General features: G+C 34.7%; 1 protein-coding gene across 1 annotated transcript in view; it reads right to left on the minus strand.

Moving 5' to 3' along the window:
• Positions 1–504: 504 nt before the first annotated feature.
• acss3 (acyl-CoA synthetase short chain family member 3) overlaps positions 505–27,796 on the minus strand; it is an 87,756-nt gene continuing 60,464 nt past the window's right edge. The window contains exons 10-16 of the mRNA XM_015352836.2: positions 15,508–15,603; positions 14,456–14,519; positions 9,688–9,769; positions 7,265–7,387; positions 6,644–6,743; positions 2,507–2,682; positions 505–2,020 (exon numbers count right to left, since the gene is read on the minus strand). Of these exons, the coding sequence (XP_015208322.2) occupies positions 1,952–2,020; positions 2,507–2,682; positions 6,644–6,743; positions 7,265–7,387; positions 9,688–9,769; positions 14,456–14,519; positions 15,508–15,603 (710 nt within the window). The 3' untranslated portion in view covers positions 505–1,951. The remainder of the gene's footprint in view (positions 2,021–2,506; positions 2,683–6,643; positions 6,744–7,264; positions 7,388–9,687; positions 9,770–14,455; positions 14,520–15,507; positions 15,604–27,796) is intronic.

The following is a 27,796-nucleotide window of genomic DNA, read 5'->3' on the forward strand; positions in this document are numbered from 1 at the left end:
GTGGCATGTCTACTTAAGAAGGATATAAATCAAATATATAAAATAAATTCGCATAGTATGTAAGGTATTTTTCTGTTTATTTTTTCAAATTAGGGTTTTTTTCTGGTACACTGTATGTTAACTATTGTCTTTGTTAGTGTAATGCATACAGTATCTCAAGAGAAATCTGTCAAGGGAAATTGATTTTTTATGCTTCGCTAAGTAATTATCCTTGCAGCACTTGCTGAGAATTCCAAATCCCTTATGCTAGTTCAATTTTGGTGTGAAGTTAACTAAAAAAATGAGTAGCTTAGAGGCAGTAATTCAAAATAAAACAAAGTTCCTATACAAAATCTGATTTACAGTCCTTCCCCTGATGATTATTTAAAAACTGATTAAAGGCCACTTAATTTCCACATGCGGTACGCACAGCAGTATAGCTATTGTACAAAGTTAAATTGTAACAGCTACATGTATATCTAAATATTTTGCATACTAAATGAGTCTGAATGTCTTCTGTTAATGTCATTTTCCATCAATTTGATCTTTATTGATATTTCACTTCAATGGAAAACATTTTCATCAGAAAAGGTAACATGAAAAGCACAAAAACAAACAATAAAAACCTGTGAGGCAAGGTTAGAACAAAATACCTTTTTGTATCACTGATTTTAAATTCCACTTGCTGACAGATCTATCATAAAACATTAAACATTTATGATGCCCTGCAACATCGCTTTGATGTGTGGTTAGCTCAAATTCACAGTAAGAGATTCACACTGCATTAATGAAGCACTCTTTAAATATCTGGAGTAGTGGTTTCTATAAGTGGCATGTCTACTTAAGAAGGAAATAAACTTATCTTTGCAACATTTGTAGGAGTAGATAACAACATACTGTATGTGTCATTTTCATCAACAGAATTATGTGGTTATATTCTAATGTGTATACACATTTTCACAGCATTAAAATGTTTTCTGTTTACTAATTTATATGATGATTATTTCTTTTTTACAAAAAGTGTGCAAACAGGTTTAAGTGACTGCATTTCAATCATCTGTAGACTTACATCAGTTTACAGTGATCTAAGCGTGTGTGTGTGTTACCCACACAGGCTCGGACACTTTCAATTATTTTATATAATAGGTTTTTATAAAGACGGCACCTGGAGAGTACAGGGACAACTGTATGAGTCCATCAACAGTACAAAAAGAATGTAAGTGTTTTCTTAACTATTGTGCTTTCTTACCACATGATTACAGTCATAATACAACACAAACAGCAATTTTTACTTGGTCCTACACTTGATACTTTTGGACATTTACATTTCTTCTGTAAATAATATACTACAACAATCTTTTCAAAGTTAATTAAGCTAGCTCTGCAGTCCATTTAAATTAAACATGTTTTAATCAACTACTTTTTCTGTGTTAATTGTAAAATTAAAGATGCTTGGAATTACTTAATGTACTCCAGTATTACATATACATTTCTAAAATAGAGGACAGGGTTCATTAAACTGTCATTTTCTGAAAAATAATTTACCTATCTTAATGAGCAGTTTTATTATCTATCATTATCTTTAAATGTGAAGGTCTTATTAAATTTCAAAAACTCATGTTTTAGATAATCATGTTAAAATAAGCAAACCAATATCACCCTTCTAGATAATAATGCTGGTGTTTTATTACATTATTTTGTGCTCAGCAAAAATATGTCAAAAGCTGCCTAGCCTAAAAGTATGTAGATGAGCAGAAGAACATGCTATACCACATTAATAAACATAACATTCTTGTTTTGTAATATAACAAATTGTACACAAAAATTGTACTCAAAATGAGTCTATGGTAATTTCTCATACAAAAAAGAAAATTTTGATTTCAGAATCTACACAAGTGTTTTCTCGAAGCACTCACCAACTGCAAAGCTTTCTGATATACAGGTGTTCAGATACTGTATACAGATATAACTTTCAGAGATTCTTTTTAAGGATGTCTTCAATTTCCTTGAACACAACAGGGTCTTCAATGGTAGGAGATATCTGAGAAAACAAAAACAAAAAAATCTAACCTTTATTTTGCAGATCCCCATATTTATTACATCACAAACTAAAACCAGATTAATTTTTAAATATACTTAAAAAGTCACATATAGTAAAGCCAAATAAAAAAAAATGAATGTGTGATCTTTCATATTCTTTTAAGACTGGTTTCATCAGATATACAGTTCAGTTACTCCTCTGCCATTAAAAATCCATTACAATGGTCTTAGTGAATAATTTCCATAGTTTAAATCACATACAAATAGGTAAAGACTGTAAAATATTCATAAAATGTCTAAAGATAAGTAATTACAGAGTTGGATAAATAAGAAGCATCATACACTAATGCATATTGTCTACAAGCTCTGAAATTTAAATCAATTTTTTTCAAATATCCTCAAGAAACAAACACAAACAAGGAAGACAGATAAAACTATGAAGGTAACAAGGTCGGTCTTCTTCCGAATTCTAGAAACTCTCAACTACCTTGTAGGCTTTTCTGCTAACAAGTGCCGCAAGAGTGGAACGTGGAATCTTTCCAGAGCGTGTCTTTGGTAACCTGTTCACAAAGACCACCTTCCTGAACGCAGCTACAGGACCGATGCTTTCCCGAACCAGTCTGACTATCTCTTCCACAACGTCTTCTTCTTTTGTCTGCAGATCTAGGACAAATACAGAGAAAAATGGTACTTCTCTCTGCAAAAGATAGTGGTGTTGGAAATGGCAATAGAACCTCTTAAACAACTGCAGAAAATCTTGTTCCACAGTTTCCATACTCTTCATACTCTGCTATATATATTGCATCTCAATATCTAAGGGACGTATAGGTAGTTGTGTTAATGTGCAATATGCATCCAGAATGACAGCATTAGATAAAAAAAAAAAATCTAAAGTGTCTGTTTTAAAAATAAGGGTAATACATTTTGTAATGTATGTGTAACTATATTACATGTATTTCACAGCTCCATCTTATTCTACATATAACATAGAACATTGAATTCATTAATCCTAAAATGTAGTTTAAATCAATAGGACATACTGTATGCTAACTGAAGACCCAGAATGAAAATGTATATTCTGCATGGCATAACTACAGAACTGTAGATTAAAGTATTAACACCCCGTGTCTGCTACTTAGAGATTGTGAAGTGTAAATTACTGTACATTACTTGTATAATAATAGTATATACATATAACTAGCATGAACTACATAGGATATAGTATTTGTGTTAAATAGTGTTCTTGCAGTATATTTCACAGCTTTAATAAGACTGATCAGCTTCACCAGTGTTTCTTCTTCAGACCATGTCAATTGTGAGCTGATGAATTATATAGAAACAGCATTATTATACATAAGTATTCATTTCAAACAAAATAACAAAATTCGGGTGCATAGTACCTGGTGAGCTATACTTCATCAATTCAGTGCAATGGTGTAGTTGTAGGCCTCTCTTATTCACATTACAGAGGTATTAGAGGGAGGGACTATATTTAAAATGCTTTCTGAAGAAAATGACAAATATCCATGGACCTCTTCTTATCGGACGTTGCTCCTGTGTTCCCTCTAATTAGGAAGGAAGTTCATTCAGAGGTGAGTACTGTTGTTGTAGCAGCTGTTCTTCATGGCAGTATAGCTCACTGCTCCAGCTGCAGTGCTGTATACTCAAACACCCAGAAGACTGGGTCTGTTGAGGTCAGCTTCTTTGTGCTGAACACTTTATATGTCACTGACTCTTGGCAGAGTAAAAAGCTTATGCAATCAGAACTAAAGCCCTCAAAGGGATTTAGCTGAAGAAAAAAAGAAAAGATCATTGTATATAGGTATTCTAGGATGTATGTAGTCATATCTGAAATTCTAAAAAGGACACTTCAAGTTCCAATTTCAATACTTTTACTTCCAACATGAAGCCTCATTAAGTAGGGCTTTGTCTGTTTTGCGACAGTGTCACTCCCAATGCAAGAGACATACTGTACAGTACTGTACACACAACATACTGTATACAATCCTTTGTAAAAGCACCTTTGGCAGCAATAACACCTGCAAGTCTTTTTGGATAAGTCTCTAGCAATTTTATAGATGAATTATTTATCCATTGTTCTTTGCAAACTTGTTTAAGCTTTGTCATGTTGGTTGTGGATCAAGGCAATTTTCAGTTCTTAGCATAGAGTTCCAAAGAGATTCAAATCAGGATTCCAGTATAGCTCTAACTGCTCTAAGTTGAATTTGCATTCCAGTTTTAGGTCTTTAGCTGAATGAAGCAAGTTGCCATCTAAGATCTGCCTGTACTGCCTGTACTGCTTCATCATCTTCCCCTCAGTTGACTTGACAGGATTCCCAGTCCCTGATGATAAAGAGCAGATATATAATAATGCTTCCACTACTATGCTTCACTGTATGGTACTCTATGGTACATGTTCCATGAAGTATTTATCTATGCCCAAAAAGACACTTAGTGTCTTTGAAATTATTTAACCTTCTCCTTCGCCTTTTTGTGTTGTTTTGAAAGTTCCTCGGTCTTAATGATGGAATTCTTGCTTTAAATTCACTACCTCATTGAGAGACCTGGCAGAAACAGGTGTTTTTATTCTGAAATCATGTGAATCAATATTCCATAGAGTAGCCATTCAACAAATTATGTGACATGTCAAAGTAATATTATTTACCTGAACTAATTTATGCTTGCCATAGCATAAGAGGTGAATACTTATGCAATCAACGTGTTTTAGGGTTTGATTTTTCTTTGCAATTTTGCTGATATTTAACATCTTCAAGCCATAGAATTGTTTAGTCTGAGCATTCATGTTTGTAATATAAATATAATAAAAATGTGTACATCGTGTTTCATTCAACAAAATAAAATCATTGGAAGGGAAAAAATTTGGCTAGGCAAAGTATACTATATGAGATACAGTATATGCTGTATATACTATATACTGTATATAAAACCTATATTTATTAGAAGACATACCTGAGTCAGCTATGTATGCTTCATTTGGTAAAGGCACAATATTTTAGAAGTATGCACTTCCAAAATTCCAAATTCCAATTTCCAAAAGACATTCTAAAATGTATATTCAAATTTACTAAATACAGAAAATAATTCTATATGTTCATAAACCAACCAAGGGGACACCCAGGAGTTTGTTGATAGATGATCAACAGAACTCTTTTGATTTCTCCAGGAATTTGCACATACTCTTTTAAACTTTTCTAAAATAAACCTAAACGCTGATATGATAATTCAAACTGAACCAAATTGGATTGAGAGGGCACAAACAATGAGGTCATACTACTGAGGGGTAGTAAATATAGAAATATTACCACTTAAGCCATAATCTTGTTATGTTTATCAGTTTATCATAATCAATGGTCATTCAAAGGAGCTCTGTAACCTGAAGTAAAGCATGCAACAAAATTCAGATATATTACAAAGGAACAGGTAAAGGTTTATTCCATGCTGAAAAGAGAAGAAAGGAAACACAATGTTTCGGCTGTGGAGCCTTCTTCAGGTGTGGAAGAAGGCTGTGGAGTCTTCTTCACACCTGAAAAAGGCTCCACAGATGAAATGTTGTGTTTCCTTTCTTCTGTTTTCAGCATATGTTATGACCCCAAGTGTCTAGGGGTAAAGGGATGTAACATTTAGGATAATTTTTGGAAGAAGGTGTGTTCTGGTGAGGGACTAGGAAGCATGAAAACAAGGGTCGGTGCAAAAGTGATGATTTTAAGTTGAATAAGTGACTGGTATGAAGTAAGACACAATAACACACAGGGTAAGGGAACTAGAGTGGTGCCAAAGAAAAGAAAAGAAACAAAGTGGAGCTGGCTAGGAAAGTGAGGGAAAGCTAATCTGACTACAAAAGAAAACCCGAAACACACGGTCTTCGGCGTCTTCAACACCTTAGCTAACCTCTACTGACTACCCAAAACCATACAAGACAAACGGCACTCACTCGTACTAAACTAGTGTGACTAATACAAGAATCAACTACGTGTGTGAAAAATGTACCCAACAACCTAAACTAACTCTATGCACAGAAGTTCACACAAATACACAAGTGAACTACGAATACAAACAAAAGTAGACAAGTAACAGGGTACAAAACAACACAGAGGTTGATACAATAACACGTTTGGGCAAGGTAATGGCAAAATAAGTATAACCTAAACAAACGAAAGTACAAAGAGACTAACAGAAACCAACAAAACAACAAAGCCGAAGCTATATGAAAACAAACACACACACACAAAGTAAAACAACAAACCAACAAAGCCGACGCAAAATCAAAAGCGAAACAATAACCAAAGCCAAGCGGGACCAAAGTCAAACGAAAGGCCTCTCCTTCCTGAAAACCTCCATGTTATATACTGAATAAGATGCACTCCGATTCGATTGGGTGAGAAGCTGATCGATAATGATGTCATATGGAAACAGTGGTGTAATGGTGGGCCAATGGGGGAGGGAGAACAATCAAAGTCAGCAGTGTGGAACATAACAACAAAAGCACACATAGACCACACACAGACCACACACTGGGACGTAACAGCATGGAATAAACCTTTACTTGTTCCTTTGCAGCCTTCGCATGCTCACACAGCTACCTACTTGAACTAAGATATATTACCATTCCTTAAAACACACAAGGCAAGGGGTACATGGCCTTTCAAAGAGTCCTCAAGTCCAACTACAGCGCAGTCCACCACAGCAGAGTGTTGTAGGACAGCCTGGAAAATAGGTGCATCAGTAAATTCTCATAACTAACTGATCTTTCATTAAATGATGGAGTACTCTGCAATAACATATCACATAAAATGAAGACAAAATGATGCTAGTACAACTAAAAAAGACCTGTTGTTTTCTTCAGCACTTTACTGGACTTTAAAGAATTTACAGCATGTTTTACTACCATAATTTCCTATTCTGTGTAAATTAGCATTACACTTGTATATCTCTACCTCAGAATAACATCTTTCAACATCGTACACGTTTAAACATGATACATGTACAATTAGTCTCAGAACCTTTTAAATCAAACTCATTAGCCAGGTACAGCAGCTACAGCAGTCTCATTCCCACAACTGAGTTTTTTCAACTCCAAAAATCCACATGCAAATATACTGTAGGTAAAAATGCATTTTCACATTCTAATAGACTTATCGTATTTTCATTTTTTAGCACTTACAGTAAGTCAATCAGCTATATTTCAGGTTAACAGCTCCAGCATCTAAGATTCTTTCTTTCTTACCTCCTCTAGAGCCCCTGTGGATAGTCTGTGGCCAGCAACATTGATTACATCATCAGATCTTGACATGATATACAAGAATCGTTCTTCATCCATGAAGCCAGCATCCATTGTGTCATAGTAACCCTGGTAAAGAGCAAAATCACAACACCCATTTCTGTCACTTTGAGACATTTATTTACTGAGATTGTACTATATTAGGAACAAGTAATAGGTTGATTCCATGCTGAAAAAAAGAAGAAAGAAAACAATGTTTCGGGCGTGGAGCCTTCTTCAGGTGTGAGAAGGCCTGAAGAAGGCCCCACGGCGGAAACGTTGTGTTTTCTTTCTTCTTTTTTTCAGCATGGAATAAACCTATTACTTGTTCCTTTGCAGCCTACTCATGCTGATGCAGATACCCACCTGAACTTGTACGATATTATATTTTCTAAATAATTTAGTATTATTAGTAGTAATTTTGTCTATGCAGTCATCTGCTATGGGTTGTGCTGATGATGTAGAAGCAGTTTCAAAAGAACTTAGTTGTATTATTTCTAAAAACAGTAAAGGCAAAAACTGCTGACACTTGCTTAAAAAGAGACAGATAAAGCTAAAAAGAAAAAAAGAAGAGAGATATCCCTGTATATGTGAACAGTTTTGATGGGGATAGTTAACAAGAGTCACAACTTTTTATAGTGTAAAACCAAGAAAAGATTACACTAGTAAAAGTTTATAAAAGTTAGAGAGAAGAAAACAACTTTTCCCTGCTGCAAATCGAAAAAAGGCACACAAGACCCTACACAGAACAAGCTGAACAAAACTCTTAAGAAAGAGGGCACTGTGCTTTGTTAAACCCAACTTTGTTTCCCCATGGTGTGGATGCTGCCATTGCCCCTGCACTGAACCATTAGCAGTTCCTCTGCCTTTCCGTAATCTACAGCATAAAACCAAGAATCTAAAGGCATTGAAAATACTGCTAAATATAAATCACTGTAGTCATTCCATGTTCTGCTTCCCAATAATGCATAGTCTAAAACCTACTGTAAGTACATGTGGAAACATAAGAGACAATGTTACCCTGTTTGGCATGAATTTTGCTCAACTAATGTGAAAAGGTTAACTGTATTTTTAACATTAAATAGAGAATTAAAATTCTGTTGTGTAATGGAAAGATTAGCAAAAGTTGTATTTATACACACAAAAATCCATCACTAGTACTGGATCCTGAGGATTCACACCACTAGATGGTGATCTTTATCCGTGAAGCAGCTGACCTACTTTTGAGTCACTGTACAGCCAACAGAAATCCAACTTTTGCATCTTATATGTTTGTGAGTACAGCTGATATGAAACCATAGGCATTGTTCCCCGAAGGAAGGCCAATAGACAACATACATCTTTTGTAAACATTAATTGTTATATTTCACAGTTCATGTTCCACTATGAAATAAACAACACATATTTCTAGCCTTTCTCTTTGACATTGCAGTATATTCTAGAGGGAAAGTCAAAGGCAAATGTAGATTTCTGCAAGACTGCGTGTTATCAAGATAGACTCTTTTCTTCTCATGCCAGTTCAAAGCACAAAATCAAATCCCAAAAGAATGTAAGTATAAACCAAGGTTTAATTTATCAGGCACATTCCTCCAGGCATAGACCCAGTCTCGACCAGCTTATGAGAGGTAAGACAAGGATCACTTTATTGTGTTTTTCCCAGCCCCATTGAAACTTGGCACTCACAATAATGATACTGTACTCCATTTTCATTTCCCAACATGGCACATCTTAAGAAATATATTCAGACTAAAATTTGGTGAAAAATACCAGAATTTTCCTTAAGATCCACAAAAGTCAGTACTTTTATTGCTTGTCTGTTTCTATAACAACAAAGAAAGCTAGAGGCAGCAGGTCTAATAGCTAATACTAAAAAGTGGCAAATAGCACTACCAGCATTTTCCTCTACAAAATCTGCTCAGAAGTGCATATATTTTTTATTTACAATTTTTGCATTTATTAGCTGTGTTCATGCCAGATCCCAAAGGTCCTAAAACAAAAGAGCCTACTACTCCAGCCAGATTAATGCAGAACTTGAAGGAGGCTGGTATGCAAAACTGTGACTTAGAAAATATTATTTAACTGCTGCCTTAACAAATAGAAGGTGGTAACACAACTGTCTATTTTAAGGAATGCTTTGTTTAAGCCTTTAGTTTAGGTACTGTAACACTGTATTGTGTTATCGGGATATGTGCATTCCTGAAACAGCTCTCTGTGCATTCTAGCAGCACTGTTCTGAATAGGGTATGAATATACCACTCGTAGGAAATAATGCATTTTGCCGTTTTATTGCAAAGGAAAACATATGTAAGAACCTTTCCTGGTAAACACACACTCTCTGCAGTTATTGAAAGAGCAGTGACAATAGTGTAGAGAAGAACTGGCTAACTTACAGGGAACCTTGTGAAGTAGAGTTGTACAAACAGGTCATCATTCTGCCAGAGAGTGGATGCTGATCCTGGAGGCAAAGGAAGCCTATATAACAAGATTTGAGAAATTATTATTATTATTATTATTATTATTATTATTATTATTATTATTATTAATGTGGTGGTGGTAATATTTAAGCACTGCACAAAATAAATATTTTAATCACATCACAATGTTATTATAAATCACATCTTTAGTCTAATTTATTCTCCATGAAATGTGTAGATGATCTCTGCAATTTTTCATTTTAAGGTGATGAAAAAACATGTCACAACATAAGACAAAGATATAATTTCCTTTACATTTAACACAACAATGTGTCAAAGCACAAGAGCATTCTAGGAAATCATCTCTATGCTGTTTGAACTGACCTCAGGTTTCCTCACTGTTAAATAGCTGTTTTCTCGGAGTACACTGCACAGAGACTGAGCAACTGTATACTCTAGCTAGTACTGAGAGGCGTGTTTTTGTGACAGTTTCTGCAACTTTTCTTTCTACAAATTACTATAGCATTAATAAATAGAAAACTGAACTAAAAATAATATATTTCCAGAATTAAAAAAAAAATCTTCCAACAAAAAATACCAAATACTGTGAATATGAAAGGTACATTAGCCTCACTTTCATAACAAAATTTTTTTCAGGAAATGTTTCACAATTCCAGCTGGATAAGATCTGAAACATAAGAAGTTGTCAACTTTTAAGGAAAAAAAAGCTTAATGTAAAAGTCAGAGGCTTTGAAATTCTATATAATAGGTCAAAAGGTGTTTTTGGAATCCCATTTAATTTCAATTGATTTTAAATGTGAAAAAATGTTCCACAGAGATGATTTCATCCTATACAAGAAAATTTAAAATTGATTGTTTTTCTGATAGGAGTAAGTGAAACATTGAGTTAACGTAACACCAATTTGACTTGAAAATTTTATAAGGTTATTTCAATTTTATTTGATTCATTTAAGAAGAGCACAATAAAGTTCCAAAAATGAAGAAATAGGCACATTTGTTTGCTTGCACCAAATATTCAATTTATTTATATCCATAAATTCTATATAAAGTATTACCAGAAAATATTCACACAAACACACACACAATTCTTTCTCATTTTATATATGAATGGATGTCTACAATGCCTCAATAACAAATTCCAAAATGGACTATTAAAGCTATTTTTGTCATTCCAAATTCTTAGCATTATAAATAATTAGTGAATGAAAACTGAAAAAGTCAATGTAAAATGAATAAGAGCCGTCTACAGAAAACAGATACTTTGGCCATCGTTCAAAAATCAAAACTTAGTATCACAGTGATGCAATTCAAGTTATTAGAGTACTGAGCAAACCAAATGCACTTGTTCTTGACGATTAGTATGCATTACAACAGTGTTAATACTAGAAAATGAAGCATAATCATTGAATAGTTCTAAATAAAAAGGATTCTGAATAAATAAATCACTTGACTATTGTGAGGTAATAAACAGCACACTACTGTGTGGTCATAAAGTTTCGTGTCATGTTTTTTCACCTGAGACAAAGTTTGAAAAGGTTTGTGTAAAATCATATTTACAATATCTAGAAAGGAGGTCTAGAAAGACATATGATAATCTAGAGTCAGTTGTGCTTAATAATAAAGCAATAGAAAACATCTCGAGCAAATACATGATTATAAGAAGCTGCATAAATTCCAGTTCCAAAACTCACATGACGTACAGTACACATATGCAAACAGGCTTTTACAGTGTAAACAAAGCCAAGTCAAAAACAACACAAGTGGAAGCAGGAAAGTGCATTCAAAACCTAAGGAAACACACAGAGTGGTGGTAGTATTGAGCCACACTATCCAGACTTGTTGCTGAAGCTGATACCCTGGATTCCTTCAAAAAATGGCAGGATAAGATCACTGGATCAATTAGTGACTGCAAAAAAACAAAATGAGCTAGATGAACCAAATGGCCTACTTTCGTTTGGAATCAGTTCTTATATTTCAAAGTACAGCAATTTGTGATACAGGGAAACTGAAAGGGTAAAGGTGAAAGTCATTGTACCTTCATTAAAGCTTAAGCAGTAGAACCGACACATTCTCATGGTGATTAAACAAGCAACAACATACTAAATTCACCTTAAAATGCTGTATTGATTTTGTAATGTGTTCCTAATACTACGTTTTAATAAGGTAAAGATAAACTTGAAATGTACAGTATACCTCCTTAATTCAATTTGTTGTTATTTCTAATTTCATACTGCTTAAATGTCTTCTTTAAGGATGCTTAAAACTAAATCTTACCCCCGATACAAATGTGTAGGAAACATAGTAACTGACGTTGCTTCTGTTATTACTACCATTATTTTTGTACCATTTATTATACCATTGTTTTTATTGTAGTCCTAAATTCAGGTCACGTGTTATGCTTTAATAGAAAGTAATAAAGGACCGCTAAACATGAATATAATATGTAATTGCATATCCAATTATAATTAATTTATGCAAGAACCAACAAGCACAAACATGATGAGCTGCAAAAATACCTCTCATTCTGTAAATAAAAGGACATGTTTTTATGCTTAAGACAAGCAGTTCACAATTGCCATTGCAGAGCTGACATTAAGGTGACTCCAAATGAATTGGAAGAAAGCATAGAGAGAACAGTCTGTTTAGCTAAGAAACCAAGTATTTTAAAAAAAACAATAATGATGTCAGACCCCAGTCCCATGGGTTCCATCAGTTGCTGTAGCAGAATCTAGGGCAATTGAAGGATTAAAATAGCATTTGCTGTAAATTAATTAAAGTCTCAGTCAGCAAGTAGTGTACCAAATCAAAAAAACAGTCTATTTAAAGTAAGTCTAAGCATTTTGTATTGCATCAAGCACTCATTCTCTTTACAAGATTCTGTACCCATAAATAAATCTGACATTTTATAGCTATAGTTGTGTTAATACAGAGGAACTACTAAAAACAAACCAATTAGTAGACCTTAATAATTAAAGACATAAAACTAAGTTCCTCTTACACTGGAACTGTTATGATGTAACAGATGACTATTACTGTCATCTATGAATCCCTGCTCATGGTAGCATATTTTATCAAAACATTCCAGCATTACAAGGTTATGCTGAAAAATTATCTTGTTAGGGCATATAAAAGTCCTTAAAAGTGCAGGAATGTAATCTTAATACATGTACAGGTAGTGGACAAAAAATACACCTGGGTAAATGAGGTACCCCAGGTATACTGAAAGCAAGGACTTCAACACATACTTGTATAGTGGCACCTGCATTAACTAAGCAAATCACATTATCACATTATAATAAATTCTGGAGAGCATGGCTAAAAGAGAGAAAAGAGAGACTTCAGTGGCTTTAGTGAAAGTGGGATGACAAGTGGCGTGATTTGGCAGGAGCTTCAGTGACCAAGACAGCCCAACGTCCTCATGATTCATGTGTCCAAAATGACGTAAGCACAGAAATCTGAGGTAAAGACATCATTGGCCAAGTGGAATTAAAACGACATATAACAGAATTGTGCGATAATTCAAAGTGCAAGGCTACACAGGCAAACAATGGCTAATCATCTGACTGCAAACCTGGGGTACAAGCAGCCAATTTAATCAAAAAGAGTTTGCTGAGAACTCCACAGAGCAGATTACCATGGTCAGGTTGCAGTACACAACTTACTTATCACATCTGGCAATGACATTCGTGAGTCCAGCAGTGCAAAGAGCAGAGGCAATTAACCACCAAGCAGTGAAGAACTGTGATGTGGTCAGATGGATCATCCTTTACATAGTGACCAGTGTACCAACCAAAAGAACTGAGTGCTTAGTTTCAACATTGAGAGTTTCTGGTGGTTCCATAATGTCGGGGAGGGTGCATTTTCCTGTCATGGTTGTGGTGCACTAATTCACATAGAAGTCAAGGCCAATGCTAATTTCTACTTAGTACATGGAAGATCATTTTCACTCCATGCTGCAGCATTTCTTTCCTCCTGGAATGTGTTTAGTCCAGGATGACAGTACCCTCATCCACGGAGCACATGGGGTCTCCCAATTAGTAAATATGAGGTATGACACTGATGTTTTCCATATGTCATGGCTTGTCTTAGTCACCAGTCACTAAACCCAATCAAGCATTTATTGGAAACTCTAGAACAATGCTCGAGACAGCTTCTTCCATCTCTATCAACAGGTGTGATTTGATTGAATTTCTATTGGAAGAATGTCACCAAGTATCTCCTACATAATTCCAAATACTGGCGATAACTAGATGACCCCATAGGACTTTGCCTACAGACCATATACACCATGCACAGTCAACTCCCTGTTAAATGATTTTATATTGATGTTTCTATTTGGCCACCACCTGTACCTCACTCTAGACTTAGATATACAGTATATTTATGTGTACGTGACACCACTACAGTGCTACATTTTAGTTGTTAAAAGTGACTTTGTATTGGTCTCAATAAAATGAACTAGTATGCAAATTTTAAAGAGACAAAATTACAATTTGCATTTTGTGAGATAAGAGTAAGAGAGAAAAAGAAAATGTGAACAGAATTATTTTTTTTTAACAGAAGGCATATAAAATGTAACTTCTTTCTAAATCCCAAGAGTGTAATTTCACATCCTGAATGGACAATATAAAACCTTTGCATTTAAATTCACCTGAAATTATGTGAGGTGTGCAGTTTAAAAAAGCACAACAATCTCTGCAACAGATGAAAAGGTCGTTCTTACTTTACCACAATGTTTCCTAAAGTTCTTGGTTTAACTTCCTGCATGTTGTCATCAACCACCATGACTGAAAAATATTTCAAAAGAAGTTTAGTTAGTCCTGAATGTACAATAGAATAGTTGTGTGAGGGACAAAATTAAATTTAAATAATGTGTAAACTATCAGTAAATGCCCTCAAACATCTGCCTATATGTCTAGTAATAAGTTAAGAAATAAGTATATTTTCAAAAGAGATATAAATATTAAAGTAAAAAAATAATATGGGACCTTAAGTGAAAAAGAGAAGATTTGTGTGCCAGAAAGTATAGATGAAAAAATACAACAAAAACATGTATATTTTACACAGATAACTAAAATAATGAGGACATAAACCACACATTTTATATGTTCATTTAAATCTATAGGAACAGATACTGGTATCAAAATAACTATTAATTTTATTTAAAAAATGTTATTTAATTTATAAAAATCTTGTGAATTAACAAATACATGCTAGAAACATGCATGGGTGGCATGGTGGTGTTGTAGTTAACATTGCTGTCTCGCGAAACTAGCAGCCTGGGTTAAATTCCTAGGGTGCTATCTGCGTGGAGTTCCTATGTTCTCCCTGTGTTTGTGTGGGTTTCTTCCCACAGTCCAAAGATATACTTGTAGGTTAAGTGGCTTCTGGGAAAACTGCCCATGGTGTGAGTGTGTGCTGTCTGTGTCTGTGTGTGCCCTGCAATGGACTGGCATCCCAGCCGAAATTGATACATGACCCAGCCTTGTGCCCATTACTTGTGCCCATTGCTTGCCAAGACAGGCTCCCACAGCCCTGAACTGGACGAAGCAGTTAGACAGTGGATTTAATTGTGAAATAATTTATCTTTATGTCCTCTGACTTGTAATTAACATTATGTAGTATTTTCCATTACATTCAGAAATCCTCCAAATTCAATAACATTGAATAGCATTTTTTTATATTACCCAAATTTTAACTGTCCCCTTTGTCCTTTGTAAAAGAAAATATTTTTTTCTTGTATTAGTGAAGTGGACGAATCAGCTATATACATACCGTTGTATCCAGGGACAGCCTTTCCAGCTTGACCTGCAGGGGGTGTTGATGAGTTTCCAAGACCAATGCAGGAGGCAGTTATAGGAGATCCACTTTCTAATCAATGAGAAAAATAAAAAGATACATGTTAGGAAAGAACGTTGCACACCCTAAAAAAAGAAGGCCTGAAAATCGAAAAGAAAATAACTTTAAAGCTGAAAAGTTTACATTGCCAGTTAAATACTACCTGAAAACAATAATGCTTATGGAGCACTAATGTGATCCGAAAAGTATGAGACAAAAAAATCTGCTTCACATTAAACTTCAGAGACTCAAATAAAAAATATATATATTTTCTTTTTGGGGGGGAGGTTTGTATCACTGAGTTTTCCCATGTGACCTATGAGACCAATTACAAGTAGTATGAGGAATGTCCTTGAAGAGGACTGGTGAGGGGGCTGCTGCCTGGCACTCAAAGACTGTGTACTTAGTGATCATCAGGGCTTGCATCTCAGATTAACAAACTGAACTTTGTTTCTCCCACTGAAAAAACAGAAAATCTAGTGGCCAGGGTTCATATTTTAAGATTACTGCGTGCATTTTTTAAAAATCTACTGCATTATGCAGTTACTATTAGGTGCATCCAGTATGGAAGCAAATTGTGGTAACAGGTGATGAAATTCTGAAATTTCTAAAACCCAAAAACAAGCAATGGAACATGGAAAAAGCTGCCCAGCCATTTTGATGATGTTGACACCAAGGCTTCTTTCAAGAAAGCTCTGGATGAGGTCAATTAGCTATTACCTACCAGATGAACTAGACTGGCTAAACAGCCTCCTTTTGTTTGTAACATTTCTTATTATTTTTCTTTTTCTCCAGTGGAATTAGAAGATACAGTAATTTAGGTGGAATTTTCTGTATTAAGTTATGAGTTCTTTCTTTTATTCTTGAATTCCATTAATACACACAGAAGAAGTTTTAACCAAATGTGCCATGTTGAAGGAAACTGAAGAAGTCTAAAGTTTCAAAGGCGACTTTCAGCTATGGACCCCAAGCACCATTTTCAAAGCAAGACAGGATATTTACAGCTCTTTAAGGAGTTCCAACTTATCCAACAGCTAACAATTTCTCTAATAGTTGTTCCCCTTGAAAATAAAGAGATTCACCATTATTTGTTAATTGACCCAGTCAAAATCTCAATTTACAGTTTGCTGTTCTTTTCCCAATACTTCAGTACATTTTTTTGTACTGCAAAATCCTAATTAGGAATCTGTAAATCATTGTGAATTGGACTGATATCTATCTCGATGAACCAAAACATACACCACTCCAGCCCCTACCTTCAGTCTCTATAGCACTAGATTAGCAATATACTGTAAGTCACTGTTACACATCAAATACATGATCTTTCAACCAGCTCCAGCCAACCAAGACCAAGACACAGGCCTTAACATACACATCAGACACTGGGTCTGAACAGATAAATTCCTTCAGGCAGACCGTACAGCTTTTAAACAATTATATAGAATTTAAAAGTACAGTACTGTACAAAAGTACATAAGAAAGGTTACAAATGAGTAACCAAAAACCATTTGGTTCATCTGGTTTATTGCTAGTTAGTTGCTAATTGATGCAAATATCTCATTCATCCAGTTCTAGAAAGAACTCAGAGAAAAAGTTGCACTGCTATAAAAAGCAGCATGAAAATTGTTACAGTACAACATATTTAAATCAAGCTGTTAGGTTTTTCAAAGAAAGTTTTAAGTTATTTTCTAATTAGCAAATCTATTCATGTTAGTAATTAAAATGCAACAACTTAATGGCTATAAACATTTTAAGCAAAGTCAGCAGTTAAACTCGTGACGTTGCCAGTAAAAATCACCTAACTCATGCCTTTCAAAACACATCTGAAAATCACTGGCATGTTAATAATATATAAAGAAACTCTAGTCCCTTTATTTAAGGCCTAGGATTACTGAAATGTAACACATCACAGGCACCTATGTCTGTACATTGGATGTCAGTTTCCAGTGCAGCCAGATTATGCTTGACCTGTTTCTGATTTTTAAATCTCAATTTAATCTTTCCAGCTCCTGACAGGGAAAAAAGAGATGATCTCTTCCATTTTAATTCAGGATTATCATAGCTCTTAGGAATCAATTTATTTTACTTTTTTATTTTACTGTTTTCCTTGTAAGATTAAATAAAGTAAAACTACTGAATTATTTTATCTTTGAGGATAACAGCCTTTTTATGACAGCAATGCTCAGAAAATGTTAAAAACAATCATAGAATCACTATAGAGCTTCATCAGCTTGAAAATCCACTGTTTTATTAGAAATAGGGTATTTGTAAAGTATTGTACGAATTTGTAGGGTATTTGTACAGTATTGCTTACTCACCTATCTAATGCTGTTTCTAATTTACTCCAACCAGAAGGACAGAACCAATGCATGTCTGTTGTGCTTTGAGTGTTTACCTTTCCAGAATCAAATGCACCTGTAATATGTGATCAAGATCTGTACCACTTTCCTAAGAAGAACTTTTGATCGTTGATGATGACATTTTGAGCCACAGTAAATGTTACACTTACTGTACATTTGGTCCAGATCAGAAATGATTGTGTAAAATGTGCATGTGGTACACAGAACTAGACAAGCAACACCACAAAGTATTAACCTTACTCATATTTTATAGTTGTTTCAGAATACACAGGTGATACCCAGACAGCTACCAATCTGGATAGATTGTGTAAGAAGAGATAAATTCTTAGCTCATGGAAAATACTACAGAAAATATGAAACCAGAAAACCACATTGTTTGAACTTGAAGATTTAATCCTAATTGTAAACTGAAGATAAAATGATATGCAGTGAAGTAATTTAAAATTTACAATTTAATTTGTTTGTCAGAATAATGATTAAACCCCACAAGGGAGACTCCACAAAATAACAGCTCATGCATGGGATAATAGACTCTAATAGACTAGGTATAGTAATCATTTAGTGTATCTAAATTTGTTTACAGTATTACCTGAATTCAGCACGTGAGAATTTGTCAAGGGGTGTTTTAAGGTGACTTTCAAAAACATTCTAATGACTTCCAAAGAGTTTGTATGTATATTTAATATGAATACCAAGTTCTAAAGATTTACAAAATAAACTTCACAAAAACAAGTTTCTGAAATCAGGTTTTCACACTAAATAAAATGTATGACAAGATGATTTCCATTATACTCTTGCACAATTGTACTTACATGCAAATGAGGAGACACTCTTTTACGTGTGAAGGACAAATGTCAATCGCAATGCTATAAATGATTTACACATGGAACAAAAAAAAAAGAGCCACAATGTACTCTAGGTCTACAACTACCCAATATTTGTTTTAGTTTGGAGGTTTGAAAATAATATTTAGTACAGCCATTCAACATTTCACATAATAGACACACAAATATAATACATGTACCTCATGAAAAGTGCCATTTTGAGAAGAAAGGAGATTTACATGGCAGGTACAAAAAAAGCCTGTCAAACTGGGAACTCAATCAAAGCCTGTCAAATTCAGAATTCTCTCAATTCTCTCAAGACAGCTATTCAATTAAGAAAGAGTGTTCACTTAATTTTGCCTTCAGAACTCCTAAATCTTTTTGCACTTGAAAATGTTTTTCAACACGTGTATTTAGTAGCTGATGAACATTCACACTGCTCAGTCTACTATTTTGATACAATAACAGTATAGCACGTTTCTCAGGACCAAACCAACAGCAGGTTTTGCAGTCCACTTTCCTGCATAACATGGACTATACAAGTACAGTAGAAATAATACAACATATACAAGGGGAAGGGAGAGTACGGCTGTATTTCTTATTTGTAATTAAAATAAATACATTTAAACTAAATACAATTAACCACTGAATATCAAAAAACAAAATAGGCATTTTAAAGTTTCAAAAAATAGAATTAAAGTGAACCTAAATGGAATTAAGGAACAAGTAATAGGTTTATTCCTTGCTGAAAAGAGAAGAAAGAAAACACAACATTTTGGCCATGGAGCCTTCTTCAGGGGTTTTCTTTCTTAAACTGCTGGGCTTGAATTCAGAAGTGCCATTGAGTTTAAGTCAAAAGGAGCTTTTATATTTTATATTAGTGCAAAAATTGACCTTTTCCTTGCTAGTATGTGCTAAGTACAATTTTGGGGAATTTTTCTCCATACATTATGTTGAAAGAAATTCCAAATACAGGAGGCTAAGGACAGACTGAAATGAATGAGTGTTGTAAAAAGTCAGTATATACGTGTCAAATACAAATACCACACTGAGAATTACAACACAGAACAAGTATTCGAAATAGCTGAATTTCTTCAGTTTTGCTTACAATGCATACTGTTTCCCTTGTCAAACTAATTTGGAGACATAATCATTCCTACACAGACATAACGTAAACAAATGGGGTAAAATATTTTGAAATAAAGCAGGTTTGAAAATGTTATTGTGTTGGAATTTCTGAAGCTGAGTTGCTACTATTGAGTGAACAGCAAATTACAGTGGATGACAAGTTGTATGCCTTATACAATATAAGCATTGCATGAGGAAGAGCATATGCAGTATAGCAGTATACTATATTCTGGATGTTCCGTCATAAATATCAACCCATTTATAAAAAAAAATATTCCGTTGGTTTCTAATCAGAACACAATTTGATTTTCTGATTGTGGATATCTTGTATAATGTAGGAAAACTGACAGTGTAATAAACTTACAATAGAAGGTAAAACTCAATTTTATTTTTAATGATAGTTAGGGGAATGAGGAAATAATGCAGAATGTCATACATTTTATTCAAGGCATATAACGTATTATATTTATTATTTAAATATTTATTCTTTAAAGCATATCCAAATGCATCAATTTTAAAGCATAACTTCGTGCAAAGACCACAGACAGTGGTCTACAGGGCAGTGGAAAAATTTAATATGGTTATTCTTTATCCTGTTCTCATCAAGTGGATGAGTACACAGGTGGAGCGTGCCAAAAGACGCCTACAGGCTCAAGTGCTTGTTTCCCACAGTGAAAGGTTCTGTTGGCTCTGTTATGGATTGTGGTGCATTTTCCTGACATAGTTTAGGTCCACTTAACTTTAAGCTAAGCGCATTGAAGCTGGTATTGGCCAAACACCCAGTTCATTTTATTTTTGTGTTTCCTTTATTTTGGCAGTGAGCTGTAGATGGATACACAAAGTAATGAATCAATGTCAAACACAGTAGAAATAGAGATGTACAGTGCCTTGAAGAGGTATCCATACCTTTCGTATGGTGTTCTATTTTGTGAAATTTCAAAAGGATGCATGCACGTTTTTTAATATTTTATTCAAAACCAGATTGCTCCAACTCAAGAATTCTAAGGTTAGTTAAAGATAAGTTAAAGTCAATGTCAGAACAAAACTAAGAAGTATAAGCAGTCAGATGCATAAATGCAATATGTACACCTTTGGCAGCAATTACAACCACAAAATATTTTGGCTAAGTCTTAACCAAGTGAGCACACTGGTATGGTGCAATATGTGATCATTCTGCTTGGCAGATTTGCTTAATCTCTGTCATGTTGCTTGGTGATTGCTTTTGGATAGCAGTTTTCAACTCTTTCCACAGATTCTTAAAAGGATTCATGTCAGGACTTTGGGTCACTCAACGATACCGAATTTCTTACACTACAGTGTAGCTTTGGCTTTGTGCTTTGGATCACTGTCTTGCTGAAAGGTGACTGTTCTCCCAGTGTTTAAGTCCTGAGCAGACTAAAACAGGTTTTCCTTTAGAAATTGTTTGTACATTGTTCCCTCTATTTTTTCTTCAATCCCACCAAACATTCCTGACTCTGCTGAGGAGGTACATCCCCATAGCATGATGCTGGACTGTAGGGATGGTGTTGACTCAAGAGGTATGCTTTGCTGGTTCTGCACCTTGCCATTTAGACAACACGTTTGTTTAACGAATGTGACCACTTCACTTTTTGTCACACGTTTGCAGGATCACTCAGTGTTTTTTGCAAACTCCAGGCAGAATTGAGAGTTTGCTTTTAGTTAAGGTTTCCTTCCTGCCACTGTAAGCATGCTGCTTACCCCTTCACCAGGCTAAGTGACGCAATTTAGAGAATTTAGCAAACAATCGGTTAAGGACTGTCCAAAGCCATAGTTGTAACAAACCAGGTCCAAACCGAGAAGATGTTCCTGAGATACCAGTAGGAAAATGAAGAGACTGGATAGTGAAATGGGGACTGAAATCACTGGAGGTTATGATTTTAAGTACAGGGGCAACACAAGATCAAAGTCAGAGAAAACAAGCCCACTAACAGGCACAATGGAGCAGGAATCCAAGACTAGTGACAAGGACTAAAACCAAGTGAAGAAATATTGCTGAGGCTGGTGTTAAATACTGTGATGTTAACAAGTGAATGATTTAACTACGCTCAGGTGGTACTGACATCCACCACAATCTAGTAACTATGGGAACTGATGATCTGACTGGTTGAGAGGGAGCTCAGTCGATTGCCGTGATGTTTCAAGTGCGCGTAGTAGGATTTTAAAGAGAACAATGTGAGTCGTCACATACAGGCTAGTTTTGAGACACATTCTGGATGTTTTCTCCCATCTCAGGTTCTTAACTCTTGCTATTTCGAAGTTAGAGTTATCTTCATGGTGGTACCTCTAACCAGTGTCCTCCATGCTCAGCTGCTCACTATGAATGGACAACGTGATGTACAGTATGTAGTGTGTGTGTATGTGTGTTTGTGTGTCTTCCACTTCTTAATCTAAAGGATCTGACATTTTTCTATACCATTACCATGATCTGTGTTTTATTAGACTTTACAACTGAACTGTTTTGAAAGCTCATCGGTCTTCATGGTTAAATCTTTGCTTGAATTTCAGTTGCATTTATCCTGCAGTCATGTGGATGAGTATTATTGCACCAAAATCCACTTAACTAATTCTGTGGCTTCTTAATATATTATGTACCTAAAGTAATTGACAGTAGGTTTGCCATAGCAAAAGGTTTGAATACTTTTGCAATCATGATATATGTATTCTTTCATTTTTTTGGTTTGAGTGTGTGGAGTACATTGAGTATCTATTAACTATTAACTGATACTTCAAATTGCCATGACTGCAAGCTTTAAACCAACATTGTGAAAACTGTGTAAGGGTCTGAATACTTTTGCAAGGCACTTAAAAAAAACAACAGAGAAATATGATTTTAAGTCTTGTTCTCTTACAAATGGGTAGATCTTTACCGTAGATATAGTAGATACAGTATATGGATATAAACAGCGTTGCACAGCAATTGCTAGTCTTGATAAACACAATTAATAGAAACCGACAGCAGGGCTAAGTTAAATTTGGTAACCTTCCAGCCATGTGTTTATATCCCTTTTCAGTAAACCACCACTGAATCCAGTTTACAAGAGAGCTTTTGTAGGTTTATGAATGTGACAGTGATAAGTAGGAGTACAGGCAATGCAAGTGTACTGGAGTATTTGAGCAATTGCATTAGTCACTGGCAGAGACTCTATAGGAATACAGAGGTAATCTGTGTGTGCTGATGTTTAAATTGTTAGCAATTTTTTTCTTCTTTTCTGAAGGATCCACATTGCCTGAATGTCTGCAAGACTGTTGTCTTCTGCACGGTATCTGGTAGCATTTAAATTTGAGTGATTTATGGAATCCGAACTCGGGTTCATTCTTGTTGAAAATGAATAATGCTCCTAATAATTATTAAAGATCACTAGTAATTACAAAAAGTAATTTTCCTTTTACGAATTGCATTTTCTAATGCTTACATTTAAAGGTTTTGAGGCAACAGTTGTCTACCATATAGTACAGTATGAACTGACATTTGATTTTAGAATTTGTGACTTCATGACAGATTAATTGTGGTAGTCAGTGTTTGCTTTAGTCTGAGATTCCCAAAGCCCAGTATTGCTGAAAGCCAGCAGTGAATAGAAGCTCTAAGGCAGAGTACTTTAATTGGTCACATGCTACAGGAGTTGGGCAGGAGGATGTCAGAGATCATCCATTCGCAATGTAAAATCACCCCACTCCTAGCTAGACAATTCTGTCTGACTGTTATCAGTGAGGCTGTGCTAGTTCCTATCACCACACAAAACCCAGTTGTTTGCATTGTGATGTCTTTATTTTTTCCTTCCTTTCATTCATTCCGGCTAAGCAACAATGGATATTCTAATTAGGTGGCATATCTAGGGAATATAAGTTGCTAAAGTATGCCTTTTTTTCTTTACAAAAAGCATGACATAAGCACAATAATGTGGAAAAATAGCATTAGTGATAACGTCCACAGCTTTTCTTTTTACAAAATCAAGGTAATACATAAATAAATTCAACCTGGCATTTGTAGTTTTGAGGAATCATCAACAGCAGTATATATAAATTTCTTGCTGAAAAGAGCACTGCAGAGCATTAGCATTTAAAAATCACAGAGTACAGAGTCCACAGCTGTATAAACACAGAAACACTAAATTAATCCCCAAATGGACTTGTAGACTGTAGCAATCTTCAGATAAATTGCATAAATCCAAAGCTAAGTCAGACAATATTACAATATTTTCACATTACACTGGTTCAGAGCATAAGACTGCATTTGACTTTCCTCAACAGCCTTTGCTCATTGCTCAGAATATATTTATTTTTAATTAAATGCATTATTTGCTGCTCAGCCTGCCTGGTATACTGTAAGAGGATTGAGACTGTTCAAATATTGTATTTTTTATTTTTATCAGTCAAATAATTGCAAATAATTAAATACGTTAAATGAATAAGAAATATGTTCTGCTAATGACACAGCGTCCTTTACTTGGTTATAAAATGTGTTGTGTTTCATAATCTTCATGAACTAAAGACTATCAGCTTTCAGCATAATTCCCTAGCATAGCTTCAAATAAAAGAATGTAAGGGATTGTTTCCACAGGCCAAACTGAAAAAAACTCTCTATTCCACTTATCAACAAAATCAGTAAGTTTATACTATTTGTGAGCATGGAAGCTCCGAACTAGAAAAATAGTGGTTGCTGGGTAACCAGGATGACATCAGCAACCTTCATCATTTTTCACCCTAGAGTTCATCCTAAAATAGCTCACAGATTACCAGCAGGCTTCAAAACAGTTCGTCCATTTCTTTTCTTTTTAATCCATTCTCAGTGGTAAATGAGTGTTGGTATTTAAGCAGATAAGGGGTCATGGTTATTTCCAACCCAACGCTCAGCTTAAAACATACACAAATATAATATATTTGGCTTAGTTTGATACTCAAGTTGAATGGAGATAGCAAAACAGATTTACCATTTTAAGGGTGATGCAGCTTTAAAAAGAAATGAAGCACATAAAAACTACTTTATTAAATTGGAAGCACTTAAAGCCAGAATCTTTGGGAGATTCAATAAACTGGTAAGAAATTATAGAATTATATTCCTGACAACTACAGGATAGAAATATTTTCTAAAGTAATAAATAATTAGGCCTACGTCTAAACAATATGTTGGACATTCTATTTAATTCAAAAATATGATACAGTATATAAGATAGACTTTTTACCAAGACTTGCAAGTTCACAGGACTTTACATTACAATTTTTTTACCTTAATAAGAAAACAGACTATTCTTTTGCATCCCTGAAAGTTAAGCGTTGATTTCAATGAAGCCCAAACTCAACGTCACATCCAAGCAACAATGTAAAGAAACACTACAAACAGTCTTTTGCAGAAACTAAATTAATAAGAGAATAATATTCACTGAAGTCTGTTACACAGCTTGCATTCCCACATGAATTAGGAGAGATGTCTCATTTACTGAACACTTTGTAATTTTATGTCAGCAGTTATTAATATAATTACTAATATAATCATTTTTACAAGGATCATTCTGATGCAGCAATAAATTCTGTGGCATACTTAAGGACAGGAGTAGCAAGATCATATGGACCATAAACATCAACATATGTACAGCACATTATACTGTATATAAAACCCTTGATGAAAACAGCATTGCAAATCATTACCATTTAAAAGTAACAGAGTCCAGAGCTGCATAAAACCAGATTCACTTAATACGTGCCCAAATGTACTTGTATGCTATCGCAAATCCTCAGAAAAGCAAAAAAAGAAATTTTGAATTGCATAACTAAGAAACATCTAGGACACTTCTGCAGATCTACAATCATGCATACTAATCAAACTATTGTAATTTTTACCTTAATAGGAAAGCAGATTATGCTTGTGTAGCATAGAAAATTAAAAGCAGATTTCAGTGAAGCCCAAAATTAATTTCACATCCGAGCAATATTTCAGTGCACATAATAGATACTTGTAGGACTGAGTGGGGGAGCTGTGTCAGAGTGTGTTGGCCGCATAGGAACAATGAAAAGTTAATTCCACAGATCTTAAAGGCTCAGCAGCCAAAGCACTTTGGTTCTCTTTTCGACTTTCCAGCATGTTCCAAGAGAGAGATGGTTTTTTAATCAATGGTTTTTGGTTTTCCAAATTTCAATTATTACTATGTGCTCCTGTTGTCAGAAAGGTACTTAATAATGCTTAATTTCATAGTGATCTTGAGAACCCCTAGCCTATCCCGAAACACAGATGCAAGAACACAACTATTTTAAAAACATCAATTAACACTGGCACTTCTCTTTGGAAGATGAAAGACAACTGCAGAACCCAGGGGAAACCTATGCAAACATGGGAAGATACACAGACGTTGCCCCAGTCCAATAACTGATTCCAGGAGAGCAGAATACAAACCTGTTAATAAACTGAAAACTGATGCAAGAGACCTGCTTCTTATATTTGCAATATGTTCCAAGGTGTGTGTCTAATTGATCAGGGTTGGTTAGTTTAAATAAAAAAAACCCACTACAGGCTAAAGCTGATCTGTTTAGAAAGTGTTTACAAATTAACGAAAGAGGAACTAAGTTCTCAAAAACACCGTTTTAAGAATATAACCTCATAGCTTGTGGTTTGTGTTTGGATATCAGCCAAGGCATACGGTATGTTTTGAAGTTAAAACTTCAATACTATATTTTTAGCAATTCCCTACAGTAAGTTCAGAAAAAAAATATTTTATTTAGGCAGAAAACACACTTCAAGAAAAGGTATTACAGTACATTAATGGTGGCCTGAGAATAAACCAATTCATCATGGCAAAAACAAATCTTTATGTTGTTTACAATCTTTTAAATCTTTTATATACTACATCGATGTAACATTAAAATATATAAACACAAGTTAATAATAGAAACAAGGAATACAGACCAATATATGCAAATAGATGCATTTACAACATGCACCACAGAGCAGTACAGAAACCCCTCAAAAGCTAATTTAAAGAAGCATTATTAAAGAGAAGCTACATGTCAGTTGGGAGCCTTGCTTTTTTACTTAAGTGCCTGTAGTTTCCTGGACTGATTTTATAAAGTGATTTTCTTAGGAGTTAATGTACTGACTTGTTTTTTTTTCTTTTCTTAAATATATTTCGTAGCGTTAGGTGAACTTCTAGCTTCAAAGCAGTGGGGAATCACTTGAGCAGAAACAATTATAATGTTTACCTTAGTATACCTAGGTATGTTGTGGGTTAATGATTGTCAAGGAGCAGTACAGACACACACAATATATAAGACCACATTATAAGCACAAAGAGAGGAAGGAACAAGATACAGTAGAAGAAAAGGAAGGAGAGAAGTCTGGAGGAGGTGGAACAAGCTTGTGCCAGGCGAGAGCCCCTACTTCATGATCATCCAAAACAAATCTAATTGAAGCTATTAGAACCTTGCTAGAAAACATGCTATTCTGTGTTTTCAGGAAACTTGGGTTTCCTGCGTAAAAGACACTTCAGTTAGAAATGTCTTTCCTGCTTAGGGGGCATTTTTATGGAAAGGGATATAGGCTTCCATTTATTTTGCGGCTTATCTCTTATGTGGCCTTTGTAGGCATTAAGAGTTTTAATGCTTAGTAGCAGTCTGGGGTTTTCTGGGTGACCAGAATGTTAGGCCTCTCGTAAATACTAAACATAGAGTAAATTGTGTGTTGTATGTTTTTTATTTTGTATGGAGTGTAGTTTGTGGCTTCTCATTGTAAAAAGTATTTATACAGCCAAGTGTGTCTGGATTATTACTGCTTTCACAAAGACTTCATGTGCCTCTAATTACACCAACCACTCAGTTACAGTATATTGCTAGAAAGTTAGAGTTATGAATAATTATTTCTCTTATTGACTAAACCACTTGATCAAGTCCAAATTTTCACAATTTTTT

The sequence above is a fragment of the Lepisosteus oculatus genome, chromosome 7, assembly GCF_040954835.1.
Source record: "Lepisosteus oculatus isolate fLepOcu1 chromosome 7, fLepOcu1.hap2, whole genome shotgun sequence".
Taxonomy (NCBI): Eukaryota; Metazoa; Chordata; class Actinopteri; order Semionotiformes; family Lepisosteidae; genus Lepisosteus; species Lepisosteus oculatus.